General features: G+C 43.3%; 3 protein-coding genes across 3 annotated transcripts in view; 2 read left to right on the top strand and 1 right to left on the bottom strand.

The window, feature by feature from the left end:
• Nucleotides 1-862, top strand: part of zgc:161973 (uncharacterized protein LOC556635 homolog) — an 8,590-nt gene extending 7,728 nt beyond the window's left edge. The window contains exon 10 of the mRNA XM_037696120.1: nt 596-862. Within this exon, the coding sequence (XP_037552048.1) occupies nt 596-862 (267 nt within the window). The remainder of the gene's footprint in view (nt 1-595) is intronic.
• A 2,626-nt stretch (nt 863-3,488) lies between these two features.
• Nucleotides 3,489-13,535, bottom strand: LOC119428440 (nuclear factor 7, brain-like). Its single transcript, XM_037696121.1, has 3 exons — nt 13,262-13,535; nt 11,648-12,114; nt 3,489-4,079 (listed from the first exon to the last, which is right to left on the bottom strand). The coding sequence occupies exons 1-3, from the start codon at nt 13,533-13,535 to the stop codon at nt 3,489-3,491; spliced, it is 1,332 nt and encodes a 443-aa protein (XP_037552049.1).
• Nucleotides 13,536-16,533: 2,998 nt separating this feature from the next.
• tspan9b (tetraspanin 9b) overlaps nt 16,534-22,485 on the top strand; it is a 12,741-nt gene continuing 6,789 nt past the window's right edge. Inside the window, exon 1 of the mRNA XM_037695602.1 lies at nt 16,534-16,683. Within this exon, the coding sequence (XP_037551530.1) occupies nt 16,627-16,683 (57 nt within the window). The 5' untranslated portion in view covers nt 16,534-16,626. The remainder of the gene's footprint in view (nt 16,684-22,485) is intronic.

The raw sequence follows: 22,485 nt of genomic DNA on the forward strand, positions 1-22,485 counted from the left end.
TCCCCAGGACCAGGATAATGCCCCCCAGGACCAGGATAATGGTCCCCCAGGACCAGGATAATGGCCCCCCAGGACCAGGATAATGCCCCCCATGATCAGGATAATGCCCCCCAGGTCTAATAAATGGGGTCAGTTTGTTGTGAACGAGTATCTTTTTCTTTTTGGACTCAAAGTACTGGAGACTTTGTGCCGTTGGAACTGTTTATTCGTCAAAACGTTCAACTCTGTCGGGAGTTTTGCGCCCAGACTTTTTGGTTTTTGTAACTTTTGTTCTTTTCAGAATATTTAACTTTATTTACAAAGATTTTCCTCACAGGGATGTTCAGATCTCTTCAAGTCCTTGAGAACATTGTTCTGTTTCAAGTCTTCACCAGTTTACTTTTTATTTTAATTTTTAAAAAATGCTACGTTTAGCTTCCAGCTCACTTTCAGCTTCTTCAGTGAATTGTGTTAAAGCACTTCAGCGCTCAGAACGATTCTCTAGTTTATTGAAACGTTTCGTGGTTTGTTTTCCGCTGGGTTTCATTTCGACGGCTGACTGAAGGCGGCTGCGTTGGGCTCTGACGGGTCTGTTTGTGTTTCTTGGTGCTGGTAGAACTGCTGCTTCATGACTCTGACCCTGCTGGACGAGTTTCAGAAACACTTCTGGTGCGTCAGCGTGCCCGTTCACATCTCGATGGCGACCCGGGCGCAGTCCTGGGACTACAGCGGCGAGGACTTCCTGATGGAGTACCAGGACCCGGAGGGTAAGGTGAGGATGAAGCTGGTCTGGTTGGAGGAGCAGAAGCAGTTCTTCCTCATCAGCCTCACCGTCTACCTTTCTGCCGCCAAAGTCAACAAACATTTCAGCCGAGCCTACTGAGTCCAGACTCTTCTAGTTTCAGTGGAATCCGTTCACGTGAAGCACCGACGTGCACTTTTATTTATTTTGTTATTAAAAAGAGGCTCGTTCTATTAAACGGAGTTATCAGCTCGCTGCTGAAGTTCTTGTGTTCACAAGATAAAAAGTTTTTTTTTACTAAGCTTCTGAATTTTTTTCTTTAAAATGTGGACCTGGTGTCCTAATTTTTGTTTAATTATATTTAACTTGTATTATCAGTTTAAATAAACTGTTTCAGACAAACTTCTGCTTCTTAAATTGGCTGAATATTTTTAATTTGGTGCAACAAATCATGTAAAACACAACAAACAGTGTGACTAAAGATAAACGAGTCTTAAGTTTATAAAAGGAACCCTGTTAAATTTAGCTGGAAGTCCTTTTTATATTTTTACAACCACAATTCCAACAACTTAAGGAGTTTTGTAAAATGTAAACAAAAACTGAACGCATTGATTTGCAAACATTGTAAACCCAAATTTATTCACAATGGAACGTAGCAAACACATCAACTGTTAAAACGAAGAGTTTGGACCATTTGTAGGAACAAAATAAATAAATTAAAAGTTTAATGGCAGCAACATGTCCATAAAAAGTTGTTCCAGAGCCAACAAAAGGCTGTGAAAGGACGTAGGGGCATTTAGGAGCTAATTGATCAGAATCAGAATAATTTTATTATTGTACTGAAACATGGTGAGATTATGTTCGTACAGTTGTCCAAAAGATGGGTGGAGTGCACGTTGCTGCTGCTACTGGAGCACGGCCCCTTATCCTCTCAGAATACATTTTAGATTAAAAAGGGGACTGCTGGTACTTTCAATCCAAAATGGCCAGATTTGTGGGCATTCCACTGGTCCGTGTTATGAGCCTCCTCCAAGGCCGTCCCCAACATGCTGGCGAGTCCCAGAAGCCGCAGTTGGCCTATGATTCTCACAAATCGCTTCCATTTTAAGGTTTAGCTTGTAAATCAGCTGATTTTGAGTACTTGAAGCACGAACCAAACCTTCACACAGACTCGGCAGTTTTGCCATGGCTGAAACTGCTGCCGCTGTCTTCTTCAATAGCCAATAACGTAGGAATCCTACGATCCCAGAAACCCTTCTATCATGGTTCCAATTATATAAACATCTTCAGCGTCCTTCTGAGACAAAATGGAAATACACAAGCTCCCAAACTCCCCATGGATGCATGACGTATCCTGCCGCATGAGTCTCAGCGGGGCATGAGGGCTCTCCAGGACCCTGTCGCTTTGTTGAAAATATTTTGTCGATTGCGTTGAAAGTCCAGCTGACCAGATCCATGACGGTAGTTTTCATTTCAGAAGATGTGTAAATAGGAGCTCCGATACACAGACAGTAAAAAAAAGCAGGAGGAACAGGAGAGGGAGAGAAAAGGTGTCCGCCTTGGACGAGAGCGACTGCAGAAAAATTAAGTTTATTTTAAAATTAAGTTTATTTAAGTTTATTATCAACAGGTCACCAGGTATAAATTAATAATTTTAGAGAGTCTGAATCTCAGAAGTAAAGATGTGCAGAGGTTCATCAGTCTGGAGGTAAAACTACATCTAAAAAAAGTGGAACAGTTTCATAAAACTGAAGTTGAGAAGATGCTTCTGTTTCTACTATAAATCAGCCGTCCGTAAATAAATGTCACTTTTAGTTTTAAAGCTGTTTGGATGGTTTTAAAGTTGGCACGTTTGCAGTCATGAAAAGTAAAGACATCATATTTCTGCTAAAAATGTTTAACACGCCAAGGCAAGATAAAAATAATTTGTTACCAGATTTATAAAAAATGGTCAATGTCACACAAAGAACAGCTATTAAACATTTGTTTTTCAAAAATAATTGACAAATGCTGTTTATCTTTACGGTTTCTGACATGATGATAGAAAAGCAGGAGTTTCTGCTGCCCTGCAGTCTACAGGTGTGTGTTAACACGAGAGCGGAAAGACATCAGCAATGACCTCAGAACAGCTGCTGCTGCCCATAAGGCTGAGGGGTCAAACGTCATTTCCAAACTGTTACAAGTCCGTCTTTCTGCAGAGAGAAACATTCACAAATTGAAAACATTTTGAGACAGCTGACCTTCTTCCCAGGAATGGCAGCAAATTCACCCTGAAGGTCAGACTGTGCAGCACTCAGAGAAATGAGGTGCATCTCAGACTCTACAGGCCTCAGTGAGCAGGTCAAAGGTCAAGACCTCTTTAGAAACAACATGGCAGCAACACTTAAGTTAGTTAAGTTTCATCGGAAGGAACCACAAGACTTCTGGACCAGAACCAGACCAGAAGAGAGACGTTTACCCAGAATGCAGTGCAGCAAACAGCTCCTCCAGCTGTCAGCACGGTGGTGGAGACTGATGTTTTGGGCTCCTGTCAGTCACTGAGTGGACCAGACTTCCTCTGTTGATCAACGGGTGGAGTCAAATGTTGGTCCATCTGTTGAACAAACTGGGTCCAACAGGACCATGATCCAGTCAACCCACTGACAACAAAAATTTCACACAAGGAAACTCCAAAATTCTCCACCAGTGACACTTTTCTTTTGACAGCGGTTAAAAAGTTCTTTCCAGCTGAACCTGCAGATGGGTGTTGAGGTTTTCCATGAATAATCTAATCTGAGAGATTAACTGGAGAAATGATGAGCGGAGCAGAGTTCATGCCACCAACATTTGTACAGGGACTGAAGAACGGCAGGAGTTTCTCAGCGAAGCAGCATCGAGTGAAGGAGTAGAGGAGATCTGCAGTATCCACATCGTAAAAGGAAACCAGACCCTCCTTATAGTCCACAAACACTCCCACCTTCTGAGGATGACACCTTAAAGGTAAATGCACTATGGGTTTATCAAAAGCCTCGTATTCATCCCCGTTCCTTAAATAAATAGTCCAGAAACCACTTTCAGGTTGTAGCGTGAGCTCTCCCTTCCTGTCAATGGACTCTGTGCTGACTCCCAAAGTCCAGTCGGTCTTCCCTTTAACCTGGACCTCAAAGTAGAACCTTCCAGAGGAGAAACTCTGTTTCCCTAAAACATTGACACAGTCCCTGAATCTCTTGGGGTTGTCTGGGAGATCTTTCCTCTCATCAGCATGATGTACTTGTTTCCCATCATCGGACAGGATCAGTTCAGGATGGGCTGTGTCAGGATCCAGAACCACGTCCACCGCGAACAGTTGGACGCTCCTCAGCTCTGCCTTGTTTATCTTGTGAACCACGGGAGTAATGACCATGGGGGCAGAGTTTGTGCCATTTTTGTTACCACAAGGGCCGAAGTATGCTAAGAGTTTCCCACTGAAGCGGCAACTGGTGAAGGAGTAGACAAGATCAGCAGTTTCCACGTTGTAAAACGAGACCAGACCCTTGTCATGATCCACAAACACCCCCACCTTCTGTAGACGGGATTTAAGGGAGAGCCGCACTGAAGGTTTAGTGATAGCTTCATAAACTTTGTTTCTTAACCATATCGTCCAGAATCCTTTGTCTGGGGTCACAATAATTTCCCCCTTCCTGTTGACGGATTCTTTGGCCACTCCGACAGTCCAGGCGGTCTTGCCTTCAACCAGAACCTCAAAGTAAAATTTTCCTGACAGTAGTTCTTTCCCCATGACACTGGCACATTTATCAAATCTCTTGTTGCTGTTTGGGAGGTCTTTGGTCACGTCAGTATCATATACTTGTTTGCCATCACTGGACAGGACGAGGTCTGCGTGCGCCGTATCAGGATCCAGAGTCACATCCACCGCAAACTCCCGGAGTTTTTCCAGCTCGGCCATCTTTTCCCCAATGCCTTCCATCTCGTAGCTCAGGTAGTGGATGTTGGTGTCTAAAGCAAAACAGATCACAAAGTTCACATATAAATATGCATATCTGCCAATCTCTCAATTTACCATTTCTATAAAAAGGTATTCTCACAATGAAAACAAGTTCACCGTTTGTCAACCAGAAGATTTAAGGACTGGTGTCACACTAGTTTGGACTGGACTTGGGTTAGATCAAAGGATCTTAAAGTTGAGTTCAGCATCCAACTTCTGAGTCGGTGGTGAAGCTTGAATTGGGGGGTCTTCAGATGATTATTATCTTCATGTTTTTTTTTAAATGTGACTTATGATCCGTTTGTATACGGTTACTTTGTCTTTAATAGTAGATCTCTGGTTTAATAATTGTGAGGGGTAGAAGCTGAAAAGGTGACACCCAGGTGGGTTAGATTAATGGTTTGAGGTCTTAAGGATTTACACCATTTTAACACCGTTTTATATCCTGATGCATAAAACTCAAGGATTTAAAAGGTTTGTTTTCTTCATAACTTTTACCTTTTTGATTTTATTTTTACACCAAATCTGCAACTTAAGCCTAAATTATCAATCGTTATAAATAATCGGTTATCAAGTATATCTACAAAAGCTTTTTCCTTCTTCTAACTTACCTTTTGGTTCCAGGTTGAATTTTTTCAGACGCTCCACCAGGTCAAACCTGCCGATCTCTCCTAAAACGTTCATGGTGAGACGCTTCGCTCCAGAAGCCTTATATTTCCCGACCATCAGATCAACAGTTTTACATCTTTCTGTGTTCTCTAGATCAGCTGCTGGGATGCCAGTTTGTCCCTCCAGCATATTGTCCTGCTTCAGGAACCACTTGAATGTGATGAAGTCCTCTTGGGTTAAGTCCTGCAGAACGCTCCAGAGCTCTCGAGAAAGTTTCTCCATGTTGTTGCTCTCAGTCCTGGAAAATGTCTGGAAACAGAAAAAACAAAAAACTAGTTCAGTTTTTTTGTTTGTTTGACAGTGTTGTGTTTTAAAGAAAACCAAAAACGACCAACAATCATTACCACAAATAAAGTTGGATTTTTTTTTTCTATTTTTAGCTTCACACTACTCGTTTACAGGTTAGCCTAGCATACAGGTGCTGCTCATAAAATTAGAATATCATGAAAAAGTTGATTTATTTCAGAAATTCTGTTCAGAAAGTGAAACTTGAATATTATATTTATTCATTACACACAGACTGATATATTTCAAATGTTTATTTGTATTAATGTTGATGATTATAACTGACAACTAATGAAAACCCCAAATTCAGTATCTCAGAAAATTAGAATATTGTGAAAAGGTTCAATATTGAAGACACCTGTTGCCACACTCTAATTAGCTAATTAACTGAAAACACCTGCAAAGACCTTTAAATGGTCTCAGTCTAGTTCTGTAGCTACACAATCATGGGGACGACTGCTGACTTGACAGTTGTCCAAAAGACGACCATTGACACCTTGCACAAGGAGGGCAAGACACAAAAGGTCATTCTAAAGAGGCTGGCTGTTCATAGAGCTCTGTGTCCAAGCACATTAATAGAGGTGAAGGGAAGGAAAAGATGTGGTAGATAAAAAGTGTACAAGCAACAGAGATAACTGCACCCTGGAGAGGATGGTGAAACAAAACTCATTCCAAAATGTGGGGGATTCACAAAGAGTGGACTGCAGCTGGAGTCAGTGCTTCAAGAACCACCACGCACAGACGTACCCAAGACAAGGGGTTCAGCTGTCACATTTCTTGTGTCAAGCCACTCTTCTACAAGAGACAGCGTCAGAAGTGTCTCACCTGGGACTGCTGCTGAGTGGTCCAAAGTTATGTTCTCTGATGAAAGTAAATTGTGCATTTCCTTTGGAAATGAAGGTCCCAGAGTCTGGAGGAAGAGAGGAGAGACAGAATCCATGTTGCTTGAGGTCCAGTGTCAAGTTTCCACAGTCAGTGATGGTTTGGGGCCATGTCATCTGCTGGTGTTGGTCCACTGTGTTTTCTGAGGTCCAAGGTCAATGCAGCCGTCTACCAGGAAGTTTTAGAGACTTCCTGCTGCTGACCAGCTTTATGGAGATGCAGATTTCATTTTCCAACAGGACTTGGCACCTGCACACTGTGCCAAAGCTACCAGTACCTGGTTTAAGGACCATGGTATCCTTGTTCTTAATTGGCCAGCAGAGGAAGATGTGATTCAGAAGAGCTGAAGGCCACTATCAGAGCAACCTGAGCTCTCAGAACACCTGAGCAGTACCACAGACGGATCCACTCCATGCCACGACGCACTGCTGCAGTAATCCAGGTACAAGGATGCTGTACATGCTCGTACTTTTCAGTTGGACAACATTTCTAAAAATCCAGTTTTTTAATTGGTCTTAAGTAATATTCTAATTTTCTGAGATACTGAATTTGGGGTTTTCATTAATTGTCAGTTATAATCATCAACATTAAAATAAATAAACATTTGAATCAGTCTGTGTGTAATGAATGAATATAATATACAAGTTTCAGTTTTTGAATGGAATTACTGAAATGAATCAACTTTTCATGATATTCTAATTTTATGACCAGCACCTGTTTAATGGTATAACCTCTGCATCTTCACTGGCTCACCGGTGGTACTGGTACTGCAACAGTTCAACGCTGCACAGGCCTAACTGGCTGCACCTGTGAAGGTGTGGATTCAAGGTGTGGCCTGAGGCGGTTCACCATCGAGGTTTCTGGTTGTTTACCTGGCTGGTTGTTGAGTCAGCACCACTCCGGGGGCTGATGGTTGCCTTGTGATGGCTTAACCAAGGTTTTCTTTTTTTACCTTTGTTGGTTGTTTTTGAAATAAAAACTGTTAAACTCAATGTTGTGTTCAGTATTTATTTTATTCTGTGGCCCAGTGAGCTTCGATGTAACACAGGTTCATTTCTTTCCTACGATGACTCATAATTTTGCGAGTTCAAGCCGTTTTTCGTCTCTGGTTTGTGTTTAAAATGCTGGGAACTGGAGGTTTTTCTTGAGGTGGTCTGTTGTGGGGAGTTGTAATGACTTTATGGGCTGAACATGGTCCAAGTGCTACCAGTTGTTGGATCACTAGTCTATAGTTATAGAACACTAATCTACGTTTAATATTTGAATGAAGCACTCATTTAAGTTCTCCGACAGACTGAATTCACTTTTATTCCTCCATTTTTGTTGAATATCAACCTAACAATGTTCAGACAGGTCATCTAGATGGGTTTTTTTTTGTGTTGAGATGGTTTGTCCTTCATCCAAAGGACTTCTTCAATCTGAGGAGCCACCAACAAACTGAATCCTACAAACAAAAATCAGTTTAACATTATCAAAGCATCACCAGCAAACTGTTTTTTATTCCACTATGGGAGTGTGCTGTTTGTGGGATTCAGTTTGTTGGTGGCTCCTCAGATCGAAGAAGTCCTTTTGGATGAAGGACGAAACGTCTCAACAAGAAAAGAAACCGTCCAGATGACCTGACTGAACATTGTTGGATTTTTACGTGGATTAATGAGAATGACCTTTGGTGAATATCGACTTAAATTCTTGTTCCCTTTATCTAACAAGGTTGAGTCAGTTCCTGTGGACGGGTTCTTCTTGGCTTAAGATTTATCTACCTGGATTATTGAGCATGCATCAGAGCATTGTTAGCTTTATGTTTTATTAGAAATTAAATTTTCTGTTTTATCCGGACACATTCTTTGTACATTTTAGTCAGTCCACAACTTGGAACATAAACAGCCTGACAGCAGCTTTTATCTCTAGCACAATAAAATGTTCAACTAACCAGGTTAATAGAAATTCACATATACAATACGTGCATAATTTAAAATTAATTCTGTCTGCTTTAATTGTTGTCCTCCGTCACGGAGGGGAGATGGAAGCACCGTCCCTGCATGTTGTGCTCATGATAACTTGAACAATAAGAGTGGTGCTGACTTCCATTTTGGTGTGTGGCTGCATTTACACATTAAAGGTCACTATCGAAAATTGGGTTGCTACGTCAAAATCCAAGATGGCCACTGCCATGTACATATATATATATGTATATATATATATGTATATATATATGTATGTATATATATGTATATATAACCCAACAACGCTGATCATTTGAGGTAACAGTTTTCTAGTTTTTAATGTTACTTAAAAGTATAGTTTTCTCAAATAGTTGGGGTGGCTGAAGATTAATCTGTGGTGGGCAAAGCCACCAGTGGCCACCCCCTGGCTCCACCTCTGCCCCCGGTGATGGATAAAACTGCTCCCAGTCCCCCCACTCTCCAGAATCCGTCACGCTGAGCTGCTTCGGACAAGAAATAAAATAAAAACCTCTCCTTGTTCTCCTCCACAGTGGAACTCCTCCTGTACCTACTTGAACGTCTTGCACCAAAAACATCTAAAGACTTCTGTTTGGAAAAAATAAATAAAACTGTAAAAAATGTGAATCTTTACTGAAAATAAAAAGACTAAATTAAAATGTGGTTTTGGAAAAACCTTTGCTTGGGCAGGCAGGACATCCTGTGGCCCTTAAGGCCCGGTTGGACTGGCCCAACTTGAGTTCTACCCTGGGTTTGAGTATTTGCACTGGGCAGTCTGGTCCAGTTCCAGTTCCATGTTTGGAACCCAAGAGACCTGGGGTTCCATTAGGGCCGAGCTGGTGCTACATATTGGACACTGACTGGTTCTGTGGCCCGGTGGGTCACGTCACAGACGAGTCAAACTTCCTGCGGCTTCTTTCCTCCTCTTCCTCTGTCCGGCTGTGTGACAGAGAGAGCAGCTACTTCTGTAGGAAGCTGAACGCAGAAGATGACACCAGCGTCCTGGACAGACGACGAGGTGCAGTTAGGTCCGGGGCCGGGCCGGTCCAGACCGGACCGAGCTTTACAACGAGGCGTTAGTTTCTAACAGGAATCGTAAATGTAGACCATTAACTCACCGATCTGATTCCAGCAGAAATGTTGAAGCGTAAACAAACTCTTTATAAACATTCCCAACAAAACCAGCTTTAAATCCTCGGTGTGTGAGGTGGTCCCAGTTTGCTTCCTTCCTCCTCTCTGACCCACTTTCTGTTTGATAACTCAGTCTCCTCCTCTCCCTCGTGCATCGCCCCTCGTGTATCGCGTGTTTACATTTCAGCTGTGGACTCTTTGGACCCGACGTGAGACCAGACGAAGACCCAGAGCAGTAAAAAGGTTTTATTAGAAAATAAAAGGCACAAACATGAAACAGCTTCAACACAACGGGAGTTAAAATCTGCACGTCGTGTAAACATCCAGTATTTTGCTGCTCAGATTAAAATCATTGTGAAAGTAACATCATGTCTTTGTCATTTATTTTAAACATTAACTCTCACATAGACACAGTTTTATTAAACACCTTACAGACAGTGCTAAATCATGAAAACTGAAGCTTGAAATAGAAACACAAGTTTTATCTTTGCAGAGAAAAAGAAATGTTTCTTGCTTCATATCCAGTTCTGTTGTGCCTTTTCACTGGATGATCTGCGCGTACGCCTGTCGCGATAAACAATCAATCAATCAATCACATGAAAAATGAAAATGATCTACCTCATTTTCATTTATCATTTCTTCATCTATCTCTTTCTACTGAAGACACCGGATGACCTCACTGACCCCTCCCTTTCTCTTTAAAATCTGTTTTAACGTCCAAAATCACATTTTTGATCGTTAAAAGCAGCTAAGCTGAGAAGCTAAGCTAACAGGCCGACCTCGGGGACAAAACCTCCGTCTTGTCGAAGCTCCAAAATTCACGGTTGAAACTCGTGCCTTCGTCTAAAAAGTTGTTTTTCTCTGCAAAAAGAAGCTGAGAACTTGTTTACTGATTTTTTTATTAAAAGCTTTGTGTGGAAAATACTAAAGAGCTCAAGCCACACCGAGCGTCCGCCATTTTGAGAACAGACGAGAGACAGCCCATGTCACGTCAAGGAGCCTCCCTCTCATTTTTCTTAAAGAAACACTCTGCTCTCTCCCTCACTATCCATCCTTCAGTTCAAACAGTCTTATACTGCCATCCGGTGGTAAAAAAAAAAGGTATTACACACAAAACAAATGAACCAACATTTCTTCTTAAATTTGACAATAATTACTAATTATTGTCAAATTTTAAACAATATTATAATTTATCGCAATAATTTCTGAGACAATCGCCCAGCAAATTTTGTTCTCGTGACAGGCCTAGCTCCGCGTTTACATCTGAGAGCCTCTGCAAAATCCAAGATGCTTTGAATTACCCAGAAAACGTTCGTCTTTCCTGGCCAAAGTGGCTGCGGAGTCCTCCAATAAAATTGTTTTAGTTTGGGTGTAATCTGCTGGTGAAGATTCATTCACTGATGGCATTAACGGTGTTATTTACCACAAAAAATAGTCAATCTAATAATTTTCATTGATGTAAGAGAGAACCAGAGGCGCGGTGTTCAGACCGCTGTGGTTGATGCTGGGGCTGAAGAACGGATAAAGCTTCTCTTTAAACAACAAGTCAGTAAACTTGTGGATTATTTCTGCAGAATCTGCGTTATGAAATGAAATTAACCCCTTCTCACAATCCACAAACACACCTAGTCTGTTTAACGGGGTGCGTAAAGTAAGATGGACTCTTGAGGCTTTATACTGCTCCCCCCTCCTGAGACAGATGGTCCAGTATCCATCGTCAGGGCGGGCGTTAATCGACCCCTTCCTGCTGATGGACTCGTGGACCACACCTACATCCCAGGAGATTTTTCCTTCCACCTGAACCTCAAAGTAAAATCTTCCCGATGAGAAACTCTGCTTTCCCAAGACGTTGGGAGCAGTGTCAAACCGTTCTGGATAATCCGGGAGGTTCTGGTTGATGTTACCGCAGTAAACTTGTTTCCTGTCTTTGGACAGGACAAGACTGGGATGAGCCGTGTTCTGATCCAGAGTCACGTCGACCGTAAACTGCTTCATCCTGTTCAGTTCGGCCCTGCTCAGGAGCGTCCTCGTCTCTTCGGCGAGCGTCTCCTTAAGTGCGTTCACAGAAGTCGTCACGGTTTCCTCATAAGATGGTTGAGGAACGGTGACCTCGGTCCAGTTCTTGAACGAGAAGCTCTGATTGTAGCCCAGGTTGTCGTTCAGCTCGGCCTCTCTCTTGGACAGCTCAGAGATTTCCTGCTTCAGCTCATGGATGATCCCATCAGCCTCTTTCTGTGTCCTTCTCTGCCTTTCCTTGATCTCTTCAGCGACGTGGTCCGAACTTCTCTGAGCTGACTGGATCAAAGCGGTGAAAGCGCGCTTGCTGTCCGAAATCTGTCTGTCTGCAGACTTCCTGCTGAGCTCTGCTGAGCGCTGGATTTCACCAATCTTCTTCTTCCTCTCCTGTATCATCAGCTTTGTTTTAGTCTTCATCTCTTCCAGTTTGGCCTTCTGCCTCTCAGAGTTACAGGGAGGATGAGCAGAGTTGATGTTCTTAACGTCTAAATCAAAGCAGAGTTAGGACAAAATGGTTAGTGTTGCATAAAGATCACTCTAAACCCATAACAGATGTATCTAATAATTCACGTAATGCATTTTTAATAGGCCTGTCACGATAACAAATTTTGCTGGGCGATTAATTGTCTCAGAAATTATTGCGATAAACGATAATATTGTTTGAAATTTGACAATAATTAGTAATTATTGTCAAATTTAAGAAGAAATATTGGTTCATTTGTTTTGAGTGTAGTAAATTTTTTTAACCACCGGATGGCAGTATAAGACTGTTTGAACTGAAGGATGGATAGTGAGGGAGCGAGCAGCGTGTTTCTTTAAGAAAAATGGGAGGGAGGCCCCTTAACTGACATGGGCTGTCTCTCTTCAATTCTCAAAATGGCGGCCGCTCGGTGTGGTTTGAGCTCTTTAGCATTTGTCACACAAAGCTTTTAATTAAAAAAAAATCAGTAAACAAGTTCTCAGCTTCTTTTTGCAGAGAAAAACAACTTTTTAGACGAAGGCACGGGTTTCAACTGTGAATTTTTGGAGTTTCAACAAGACGGACGTTTTTTCCCAAGGTCGGCCTGTTAGCTTAGCTCGTAGCTTAGCTTCTCAGCTTAGCTGCTTTTAACTGTCCAAAAACGCAATTTTGGATCGTTAAAACAGATTTTTCTTTTTTTCATTTAGCCTTTATTTATCCAGGTTAGTCTCATTGAGCCACGAGAACTCATTTTCAAGAGAGACCTGTTTAGGGAGCACATGGTGGGGGGTTAAGGGCCTTGCTCAGGGGCCCAGAGTGGGGCGAATGAGGGTGGAGGGAGGTGTAGGAGTTCCACCTTTTCCACCCACAGTTTGTTGATGTTGACGGTACTGGGAGGTGAACCTGCAACTTTCCGATCACAGGCCCATCTTCTAACTTCTGCTCCACCACTCCCCCTCAAATTTTGCATTTTAAGGAGAAAAGGAGGGGTCTGTGAAGAACCGGAGTTGAGCCTTTTCTCATCCAGTGTCTTCAGTAGAAAGAGAGACACAAAGAAACGATAAAGCTGAGAAATGAAAATGAGGTAGATAATTTTCATTTATCATGCGATTAATTGATTTATTGTTTATCGTGACAGGCCTAATTTTTCGGTCTTACTGTTTCTAACTTACTTCTCTGTCCTGTTCCGGTGGTTGACAAACACTGCACCAGATCATTCCTGTGGATCTTCTTCAAAATCCTGGTGGTTTTCTGCAGAGCTTTAGTGATGGTTCCATAGTTCTGCACCATCTGATCCACAGTGTCCTGCTGGTCCGCCTTCTCCAGACGGACTTCTGGGATGGCTCTGAAACCTTCTTCTGCATCTTTTAGGAACCACTTGAAATGCTTGAACTCCTCATTGGTCAAGTCGTTGAGGATGTGCCAGAGATCTTCTTTGGTTGTCATTCTTAGTTTGCTGGAAACCAAAACAACTCTGCAAAACATAACCGCACAAAAAAAGACTTGAGTTGACGTTTTTACTGTAAATTTAATCTTTGAGGTCAAAGTTCTTGACCAGAAGATGGTGGATTGCTCTAACCATGTTGGGGATGAGTCCCCAGTTCACGTATCTCAGTGTCTGCTCACAAGCGACGGTGCAAGAGATGATGGGAGGCTTGCTCTGCAGTAATGAGGGCATTGCTCTGGTCTATTGTGGTGAAGAAGCTTAGCCAAAAGTCAAAGCTTACAACTTTCCGGTCTGTTTACGTTCCATCCTTCACCTGGGCTCATGATTCATCCTCCATCAAGTAGCTTGCAGACGAGGAGAGGAGCTCCATCTTTCAATACAACTGTACTTCTAGATTCCTCCATCTGTCTGTGGTCAGGTCATGGAGATAATGGGTCCATGCATCCCTGTCCCCATCCTGAGGGGTCCTGAGGTTGATCAGAGAAGATACTCCCTACAGAAAGACAAGGCCTCCTAATCATGTCTGAACTGTGGACGAGGTCCTGACTCTTTGGTTCGTCTGCTTCTCCAAGACTCAACTCCTCCTGAGGCAGACCCGGCCCGGAGGGCCTGCCCCAACAGAACCACATCATCTGCAACTAGCAGACAGGACTCTGTATTTTACAAACCAGACCCCCACCTCTGTACAACCGAGTCCTGAGACCCTGTCCACAAACACCCCGACCAGGATCAGGCCCGGCAGACCCGACCCTCAGCAGGAAGGAGCTCGGCTTCAGGACAGATGAAACAGCTTAAACGTCTCTGAAGGAGCAGATCTTTTGGAGTGTGCTGAAGCAATAAGACGCTAAAAGCAGAGAAGCTGTGTGAATGCTGATTCAGCGTTTACGAAGCGTCCTACCTTCAGCTTGAAACCCTCCGGCTGCTTCTGCTCTTTAAAGTTTAACTGCTTGAATGTGCGATAATCTGTAATGAAACCAGATAAACAGGACAGGATTACCAGGCAGCTGCAGCACCGTGCGTGTGTTCATGTGGCTGCAGGACTTGTTGCATCATCTCTGTCGGTTTGAAACAAACAAAAAAAAAAGGCGGTAAAGCGACAAGCTGTTTCCTGTCTGTGGTTCAGCTCAGCTGAAGCTAGATGGAGGCAAAGTCTCGTTCTTTTTACAGACTGGTCTGTTTTGAAGGCCTTTCTTTAATTCATCATCTCACTGGCAAACAGGTGAAGTTTGTGTCTGCTTGTTAGCAAAATATCTTAAAAGCCACTGGACTCATTTTAATTAAATGTTCACAACACAAACTAATCATTAGTCGTACATCTTCTACTGATCAACTTTTATACTCAACCCAATTCAGGATGGTCGCCATAGCGACGCAGCTTCACATTTACAGACGCCGAGCTGCAGTTAACGTGGTAGTAACTGAGAGTCGTCACAAACGCACCGACCAGCGGCTAATGCTTCGTGTTCGTGACGTCGTTCACCGTTTTTCACCCAAACGATCGTTTGTTCTTCAGAAAACAATCTTTGTTTAATTCTCTGGAATAAAAGGCGTTTAATTACTAAACGTCTTTAGGTAAAGTACAAAATGTTTTAATAAAAAAAGGAAAAGATGCAGGAGTCATAACAGTCCAAAAAGAAAACGGGAACTTTTCTGAATGAAACTCTGATAATTCATCAGAAGAAAATCTAAACCAGAGAAAATTAACGAAACGATAAAAATCTGAGCTGGATCTTAAACTGGGAATCAAGACAAGAAGAAGAAAACGGAGAATTAAGAGCTAAAGAAGCTCAAGAACAAACCTAAATCTAAACTGAGCTCTCAGATTATAACAGATTATCCTTAACTGAGCTCTCAGATTATAACAGATTATCCAAAACTGAGCTATCAGATTATAACAGATTATCCTTAACAGAGTTCTCAGATTCTGACAGATTATCCTTAACTGAGCTCTCAGATTATAACAAATTATCCAAAACTGAGCTCTCAGATTATAACAGATTATCCAAAACTGAGCTATCAGATTATAACAGATTATCCTTAACAGAGTTCTCAGATTCTGACAGATTATCCTTAACTGAGCTCTCAGATTATAACAGATTATCCTTAACCAAGCTCTCAGATTATAACAGATTATCCTTAACTGAACTCTCAGATTATAACAGATTATCCTTAACTGAGCTCTCAGATTATAACAGATTGTCCCAACAGCAGATAATCCTAAAACCCTTCAACAAGCAGGATGTTTGTTCAGATTATGTTTCTGCTTTGTGGAAATCTAAAGAATGAAAACAACCTTGAGTCGCCCACACATCAGAGACGAGCTGCAGGTGGACGAGTCCTTGAACATCGAGTCCTTGAACCTCGAGTCCTTGAACCTCGAGTCCTTGAACCCACCCTCACCTGGACGTTTGTCTTCCTGTCCTGATCCACAGAAAACTCACCGTTCCTTCAGGACTTGTAGATTCCTCTAAGATGTCTCTGCAGGCTACAAGGACTTCTGGAGCCTGAATCAGTTGATTTTACAGCTGAAGTTTGGTGTGGTGGTGACTGAGAGTCATGTCCAGCAGCGCTCTGAGCTCAGGTCACTGGAGTTGGTGTGGTGGTGACTGAGAGTCATGTCCAGCAGCGCTCTGAGCTCAGACCACTCGAGGCCCGTCTAAACGTTCGTCGGGCCCGGCGGCGGATGGTTTGCGTTCCTTCATTTGACGGAGATGTTGCAGCAAAACTTCACACCCTGAAGGGTTCTCAGCCAGAGCTTGTTGCACACGTTGCAGGCTCTGAACCAGAACTACATTTGGACTGAGGACAGGAAAGTGGGTGGAGCTTCAAGATTAATCTCCTTTGTTTTAGCACCTGGATCATCAGTCAGCCTGAATATGAACATGATGACATGAACTGGTTTTGAGAACTTGTCATTTGTGTTTGGTATTTGGAAACAAAGAGAGGGAGGGGCTCAGAGGGAGGAGGAGGAGGTGCTAAAGGAGCACACCCAGAGGGAGTAGAACAGGTGAGACGGGCCCTGCTCTGATTACTTCTCTGTGCCTTCACCTGCAGGAGCTGCTGTCCTCGGAGGATCTGTGAAGAGAAGCCATGGCGGTGAACAAGTGCGTCAAATACTCGCTGTTCTTCTTCAACCTCCTGTTCTGGGTGAGTCTGAAACACAGAACCTGCAGGAGCTGCTCCTGGACCCAACCGTCCAGTCAGGGTTGGTTCAGGCTCTTTGACCTTGACTCCACAAGGTCAGAACAAAAACAGGCTGATTTTTGCTCCTTGATTAATTTGAGCAGTTGTTTTGTGTGGAGCGTCTGCTGACCTTCATCAAACAGACCTGAGATCAGTTTTAGGGTGTGGTCGCTGCCCAGGCTCACCTTACGCTCCCATCACGGGCCCAGGACGGCTTCATGTGAATAATTTAACTGCTTGTAAAACATGATGTGCGTTTGGAGCCGCTCCTGTTCCGGCAAGACGTTTTTTAATCTCATTTCCTGCTTTCGATGAAGCAAATGTCCTGATTTGGTTATTGTGCAGCTCATTTTCACGCAGCTGTCGCTCGACCTGTCGGCTCGCTTTCTAAAAACTTCTGTTTGTTCCTGTTCCACAAACAGCAGTTTACTCCATCAGACGGTCTTTACAGCCGTCTGTCGCACTTTATGCTTTAAATAAGGAAATAAAACGCACAATAAGTTTAAATAAGGAAATAAAACGCACAATTAGTTTAAATAAGGAAATAAAACGTACAATTAGTTTAAATAAGGAAATAAAACGCACAATTAGTTTAAATAAGGAAATAAAACGCACAGTAAGTTTAAATAAGGAAATAAAACGCACAATAAGTTTAAATAAGGAAATAAAACGCACAATAAGTTGAAGCCGTAAAAAGAGAGGCCCGTTTGTTGCACCCAACAGGCCTTTAACAGACCCACTGCTTACAGTCCAGTTCTCATCGTTTAACAACGGTTTGGTTTAAACTAGAACGATGTCACAAGGTGAGGTCAAAGGTCAACTGGGATTAAAAAGTGATGTATCGTGTTCTGGTAAAAATGAAGCCATGAATGAGTTGGACCTTTTTTCCAAAGTCAACGCAGCGTCCACATCTACCACGAAGTCCAACAAACCAATGTCTGCCAACTCTTAATAATTTTACTCTCTAACCTTTAAAACCTTTAAAAACATTAAAAAACTTTAAAAAGAGCCCAACGGTTCAATTAAAAAACACAAAACTTCACTTGTTCTGACCGTGCCGGGTTTAATTTAGTTTTTTATTGTGACGTTGCCGATCAAAACGGCGTGTTCTGATGGGCTGCTTGAAGCTCCAGTGATCTCCAGCAGGTGGACCAAGACTGGACCAACTGGGACCTCTTCAAACCCTGCCCAGTCCTCTCAGTGGAACGCTGACTCGAATATCGTTTTATTTTAGTTTGGTCACTTGTTCTGGAGATCCGAAGCGTTGGTCCTAATGGTACCACACACGTTGGCAAATCTTTAAAATGTTCTTTGTCAATGTGTTGGACATGTAGTCATGGTTAAACTGGGTTAAATGGTGGGACATGTCCTGATTCATGCTCTGTAATCCAGGTAGAAGTTAAATTTGTTAGACGCAGTGGGGGAGAGGGCAGACTCCAGAAACCACCTGAGCACCATCAGCTGGTTGACCCACCATGTGAAGGTGCCGGAGTCTGTTGCAGCTCCTCAGACCGATGAACGGTCCAGCACAAACCGTCCAGAGGACCTGACTGAACTTTAACTGGTGGGAAAGTTTGAACATTTCAGTCGAGAGAACTTTGTTTTGGTAGTTCTGAGTATTTGATCCTCGGAGCAGCCGGCAGGGTCTCCTCTTTAACCCTTCGTTCATGCAGAGCTAATTATTAACCCATCAGCGGTCTTGGTTTGAGCTTGTTGCCTTCAGGGATCAGAGACGAGTAACGAACTGAGTTTGACATTAAAGGACTTGAAGGACAACAAAGTTTTTAGGTTTGACGTGATTTATTTACATATGAACAAATCACAAAATGACTTATGGCTGGAAAAACTAACTTCATGCCAAGAGGAGTGACTGTATCGTGGAAAAGTTTCCAAACCAAAATAAGAGCTGCTCTGTTCAAACCAGTGAGAAGGACGAGAGACGTGGAGAAAAACGTCTTTTTAGACTCATCCTGATGATCAGCCTCAAAATGGAAGGACGAACCACAACAGTCTGTCGGCTGCGGTTTCATACGGTCTGTGTGAAGTCCTTTAGATGAGCCTCTTCGGCGCAGACCACCTTGCCGCAGGCCTCTTTGGTGCAGACCACCTTGGCCCAGGCCTCTTTGGCGCAGACCACCTTGGCCCAGGCCTCTTTGGCGCAGACCACCTTGGCCCAGGCCTCTTTGGCGCAGACCACATTGGCCCAGGCCTCTTTGGCGCAGACCACCTTGGCCCAGGCCTCTTTGGTGCAGACCACCTTGGCCGCAGGTCTCTTTGGTGCAGACCACCTTGGCCGCAGGTCCCTTTGGCCCAGGCCTCTTTGGCGCAGACCACCTCGGCCCAGGCCTCTTTGGCGCAGACCACCTCGGCCCAGGCCTCTTTGGCGCAGACCTCCTTGGCCCAGACCAGATGAATGTTTGTTGCTGGCTCAGATCCTCAGATGGAAGAGGGCTCTCCAGAGTTTCATGGCTCTAAGTTCAGGTCACCAAACGGGTCGTGGCCGTTTGTTGGTCGACTCTCAGACTTCTGAGAGAAGATCTGAGCTCCGTCCTCTTTGTTCTGGTGTGGACAGAAGACCTTCTTCTGGTGGCTTCACACCGACTCACTGGAAGGAAATGAAAGTGGTGTGCAGCTGGATGAGCCCACATCTTCAGCTTGTTTTTTGTTAACGGTCATCGACCATCTTCATCCACCTTTACCAAACCTTCACAAGTGACCACCTCTAGACAGGAAATGGTTAGAAGTCCACCTGAAACGAAGTGGAACATTTTGACACGTTACACGTGAACTTCTCGTCTTGCTGATTTAAAAAAATGTAACTTCAGAGCTGGTTTCTTTGGACCCGTCTCTCTCCAGGAGCGGCGTTGTGGTGCAACGTATCCCACAGACCGCACTGACTAATCCTCTGGTTCCTGCAGAGATGAACTCGTAGTTTTTGGGCCGGGGCAGAGGAGGTTTCTGTTTGGGGTTTGTTTTGTTCACGTCCGGCGTGACGCTCAGCTGCTGCCTTCATTTAGGGTCTTTAGCTGTTTTTGAATCGTTGCTGGAAAACGACTGAGTTCACACGGTTTGAGTGAACTTTGATTCACTGCAGCTGAAGCTCGGGGTACAGAGCCGAGAGCTACGGCTAATCCTGTTAGCCGCAAATCTACTGAGTGGGTTTAAATGTTTTCTTTATCAACGGGTTTGTCCATTTAAAAAAATAAATGCATGGGATTTGCTCTTTAGTAGTTTTTGTTCCTTGATGGTTCAGAAGCATTGGTTGGTTTAGGGTGGGGTTGTGTTCAGAGGCCTCTTCTGGACAAACCTGCTCATCGGTTTCCAGCGTGACAAAAGCACCAAATACCTGAAGGCCTACGTGTGGGTTTTGTTTTAAATTCCCACCAGGAGTATCTGTCGAAGGACTCCGGTTGTTTCTAGAGAGCTGAAGTGAGAGATGATGGGTGGAGGTGGAGCTCCGGTCCGTTTGTCATAAACACTGAAGACGAGCTTTAACAGGCCCAGAGCGCGAGTCCAGATCTGTCACGGATCGGATCACTGAAGGATTTCGTGTGTGTGGGTGTGTGTGACAAGTCGGTCTTGTTGGGTCATGTTTGAATCCTTGAGGATTTTGGTTCTTGGTTACACAAAGGCGTTTGAGCCTGAGAGTCAGCGCTGAGGGCTGAAACGCCCACGAGCCTTTATGAAAGAACCTGCTGTCAAAATAAAAGCCTCGACTCCGCCCTTTAAACTTGAAGCAAACCAGTGACTTTCATTAAAGATTGATTCCAGTTTTCATCGCTTTAATCTTTACTGCTCAAAGATTAACGTTTACTGGGATTAAACTACAAACATTAGCCACTTTGATTTACTGTAATCCAGATTGTTTTATTTAAAAAAAATCCTAACGAGATAATCCAATCCTTACCTGACTTTAATACTGACCATTTTTAATTTTAAAGACTGTTAATCTGAGAGATTTTTGTAAAACTTTGGTCTCTTTAGCACTTCTTGTTATGAAAGTTTAATCCCTACAAACAAGAATTAAGAATAAATCTGCTTTATTTCTGATTTATAGTAATTTTACAATAAAACGCCAGATTTAAAAACATCAGAATCACAAAATATTTGGTCTTTTTGGAGTTTGATTGTAAAACATAATCCAGTTTAAAAACGTACTCTGGATTATTGTATGCCTTTCATGGCGACAAACGATCTTATTATTGTCTGTGCTCCTGTTAGCAAAACATCTCATGAACCACAGGAAGCACATCAACAGATTTTAACTTGGTGAAAGATGGCCGCCACGGCCAACATTTATTTATTTTTTGGTCGTGGTTGTCGCTCAGAGCGGCGGGCGATATGCATTCCTTCATTGTGAGTAGACGTGATCTAATCCTCACCTGTCAAATCAATTCAGGATTTAAAACGGTCAGATTAGAAATTTGAGCTGGATTAGATTCTGTCGAAACGTTCGTCTCGATTCCTGTTTTTTTTATCTAAAGTTTTCATTCTGATTCAGATTATTACAGTAACACATGCCTAAAGTGACGATGTAAAAGTGTATAATCTGGATTAATTTCATGATAACTCATGAATCCAATCAATCCTTGAGCGCTTGTCTCCCTCAACCGTTAACGAGTCACTCGGCACTGACTTGTAACTTTGTGTAAAACTGACGGCGTTGGAGCCGTTGGTGTTAAGATCGGTTTTATGAAGCGGCCATCTTGAATCACATCGACTCTGAAATGAAATCTTTTATTTCGTCGGACACAAACTTTTATTTCTTAACGTATCAAACTTTCCTTGAGGCCTTTAAGAATAAAAGTGTAGAAGTTGATTGTGACGGGTCATCAAACCCACTCGGGTCCGTTTGTTGGTTTTTGTCTTGAATGATCCGGTCCGTCGTGTTTCATTTCAAACGTGGATCTGCAGGTTGGACCGGAGATCCAGGGCGCTGCTGCTGGCGACCACCTGAGAAACCAGAACCCGACTCCTAATCCGGTAAAACGTGAAGCGGGTTTCTGAGTGTCTGCCTCGCAGGTGAACAGAACCTGCGGTCAGACGGTTGAAGCCAGATCCAGACGGAGCGTTCCGTTTCCTCGGGCGGCGAAACCCTCGGCACGTTTGTGTCGGTCGCTCAACCAGCCGGAACTTCACGCCTTTCTTCTGCTCGAACAGCCGAAACGGTTTCAAGGTGAACTTTAAAAAGTCACTCAAGTTAAAAACGACTGTCGAGGTCGAGTTATGAGCCTAGAGGGACACCGTAGTGTTGAGGCGTCTGTGCTGGATTAAAAAATAACTAATCTCTAAACGAGGATTTGAATGTTGTTCCCAAACCGGCCCGACGACCTCAACATTCATGTTTCAAGACGCTCTGCTCTGATTGGCTGACACGAGTCACATGATTCACACTTCCTGTTTCCTTGAAAGGAATAAGTGGACGTTGAGCTAAAACTGTAGAACCTGCAGCCCAGAGGTTAAAGTTTAGGATTATTTGGATCGTGTGAGCCGTTCAGGTAATCTGGGTGAAATCTGAAACCTCCAGTTTAAAAGTTTTGTTGCACATGTTGAGAAGGTCTGAGCTCCGAGGCTGGTTCTGTCCATCACTGGGCTCGGTCCATCCATGATGACCAGAACGTTGCAGAAAAGGTTCTGGTAGGACGTCTGTCAAAGACCTCACCGTCCGCCTCGGTTCTGGACCTTGTTCTGTAAAATCTCCAGGTTCTGGACCCTGATCTGTAAAATCTCCAGGTTCTGGACCCCGTTGTGTAAAATCTCCAGGTT

The sequence above is a fragment of the Nematolebias whitei genome, chromosome 22 (assembly GCF_014905685.2).
Source record: "Nematolebias whitei isolate Nwh7 chromosome 22, NemWhi1, whole genome shotgun sequence".
Classification (NCBI taxonomy): Eukaryota; Metazoa; Chordata; class Actinopteri; order Cyprinodontiformes; family Rivulidae; genus Nematolebias; species Nematolebias whitei.

Coding starts and splice junctions, on each gene's coding strand:
- LOC119428440 (XM_037696121.1), bottom strand. CDS start 13,535: ATGACAACCAAAGAAGATCTCTGGCACATCCTCAACGACTTGACCAAT. Junction 12,115..13,261: donor CACCGGAACAGGACAGAGAA/GTAAGTTAGAAA, acceptor GCTTTGATTTAG/ACGTTAAGAACATCAACTCT. Junction 4,080..11,647: donor TTAAGGAGACGCTCGCCGAA/GAGACGAGGACG, acceptor CCCGTGGTTCAC/AAGATAAACAAGGCAGAGCT.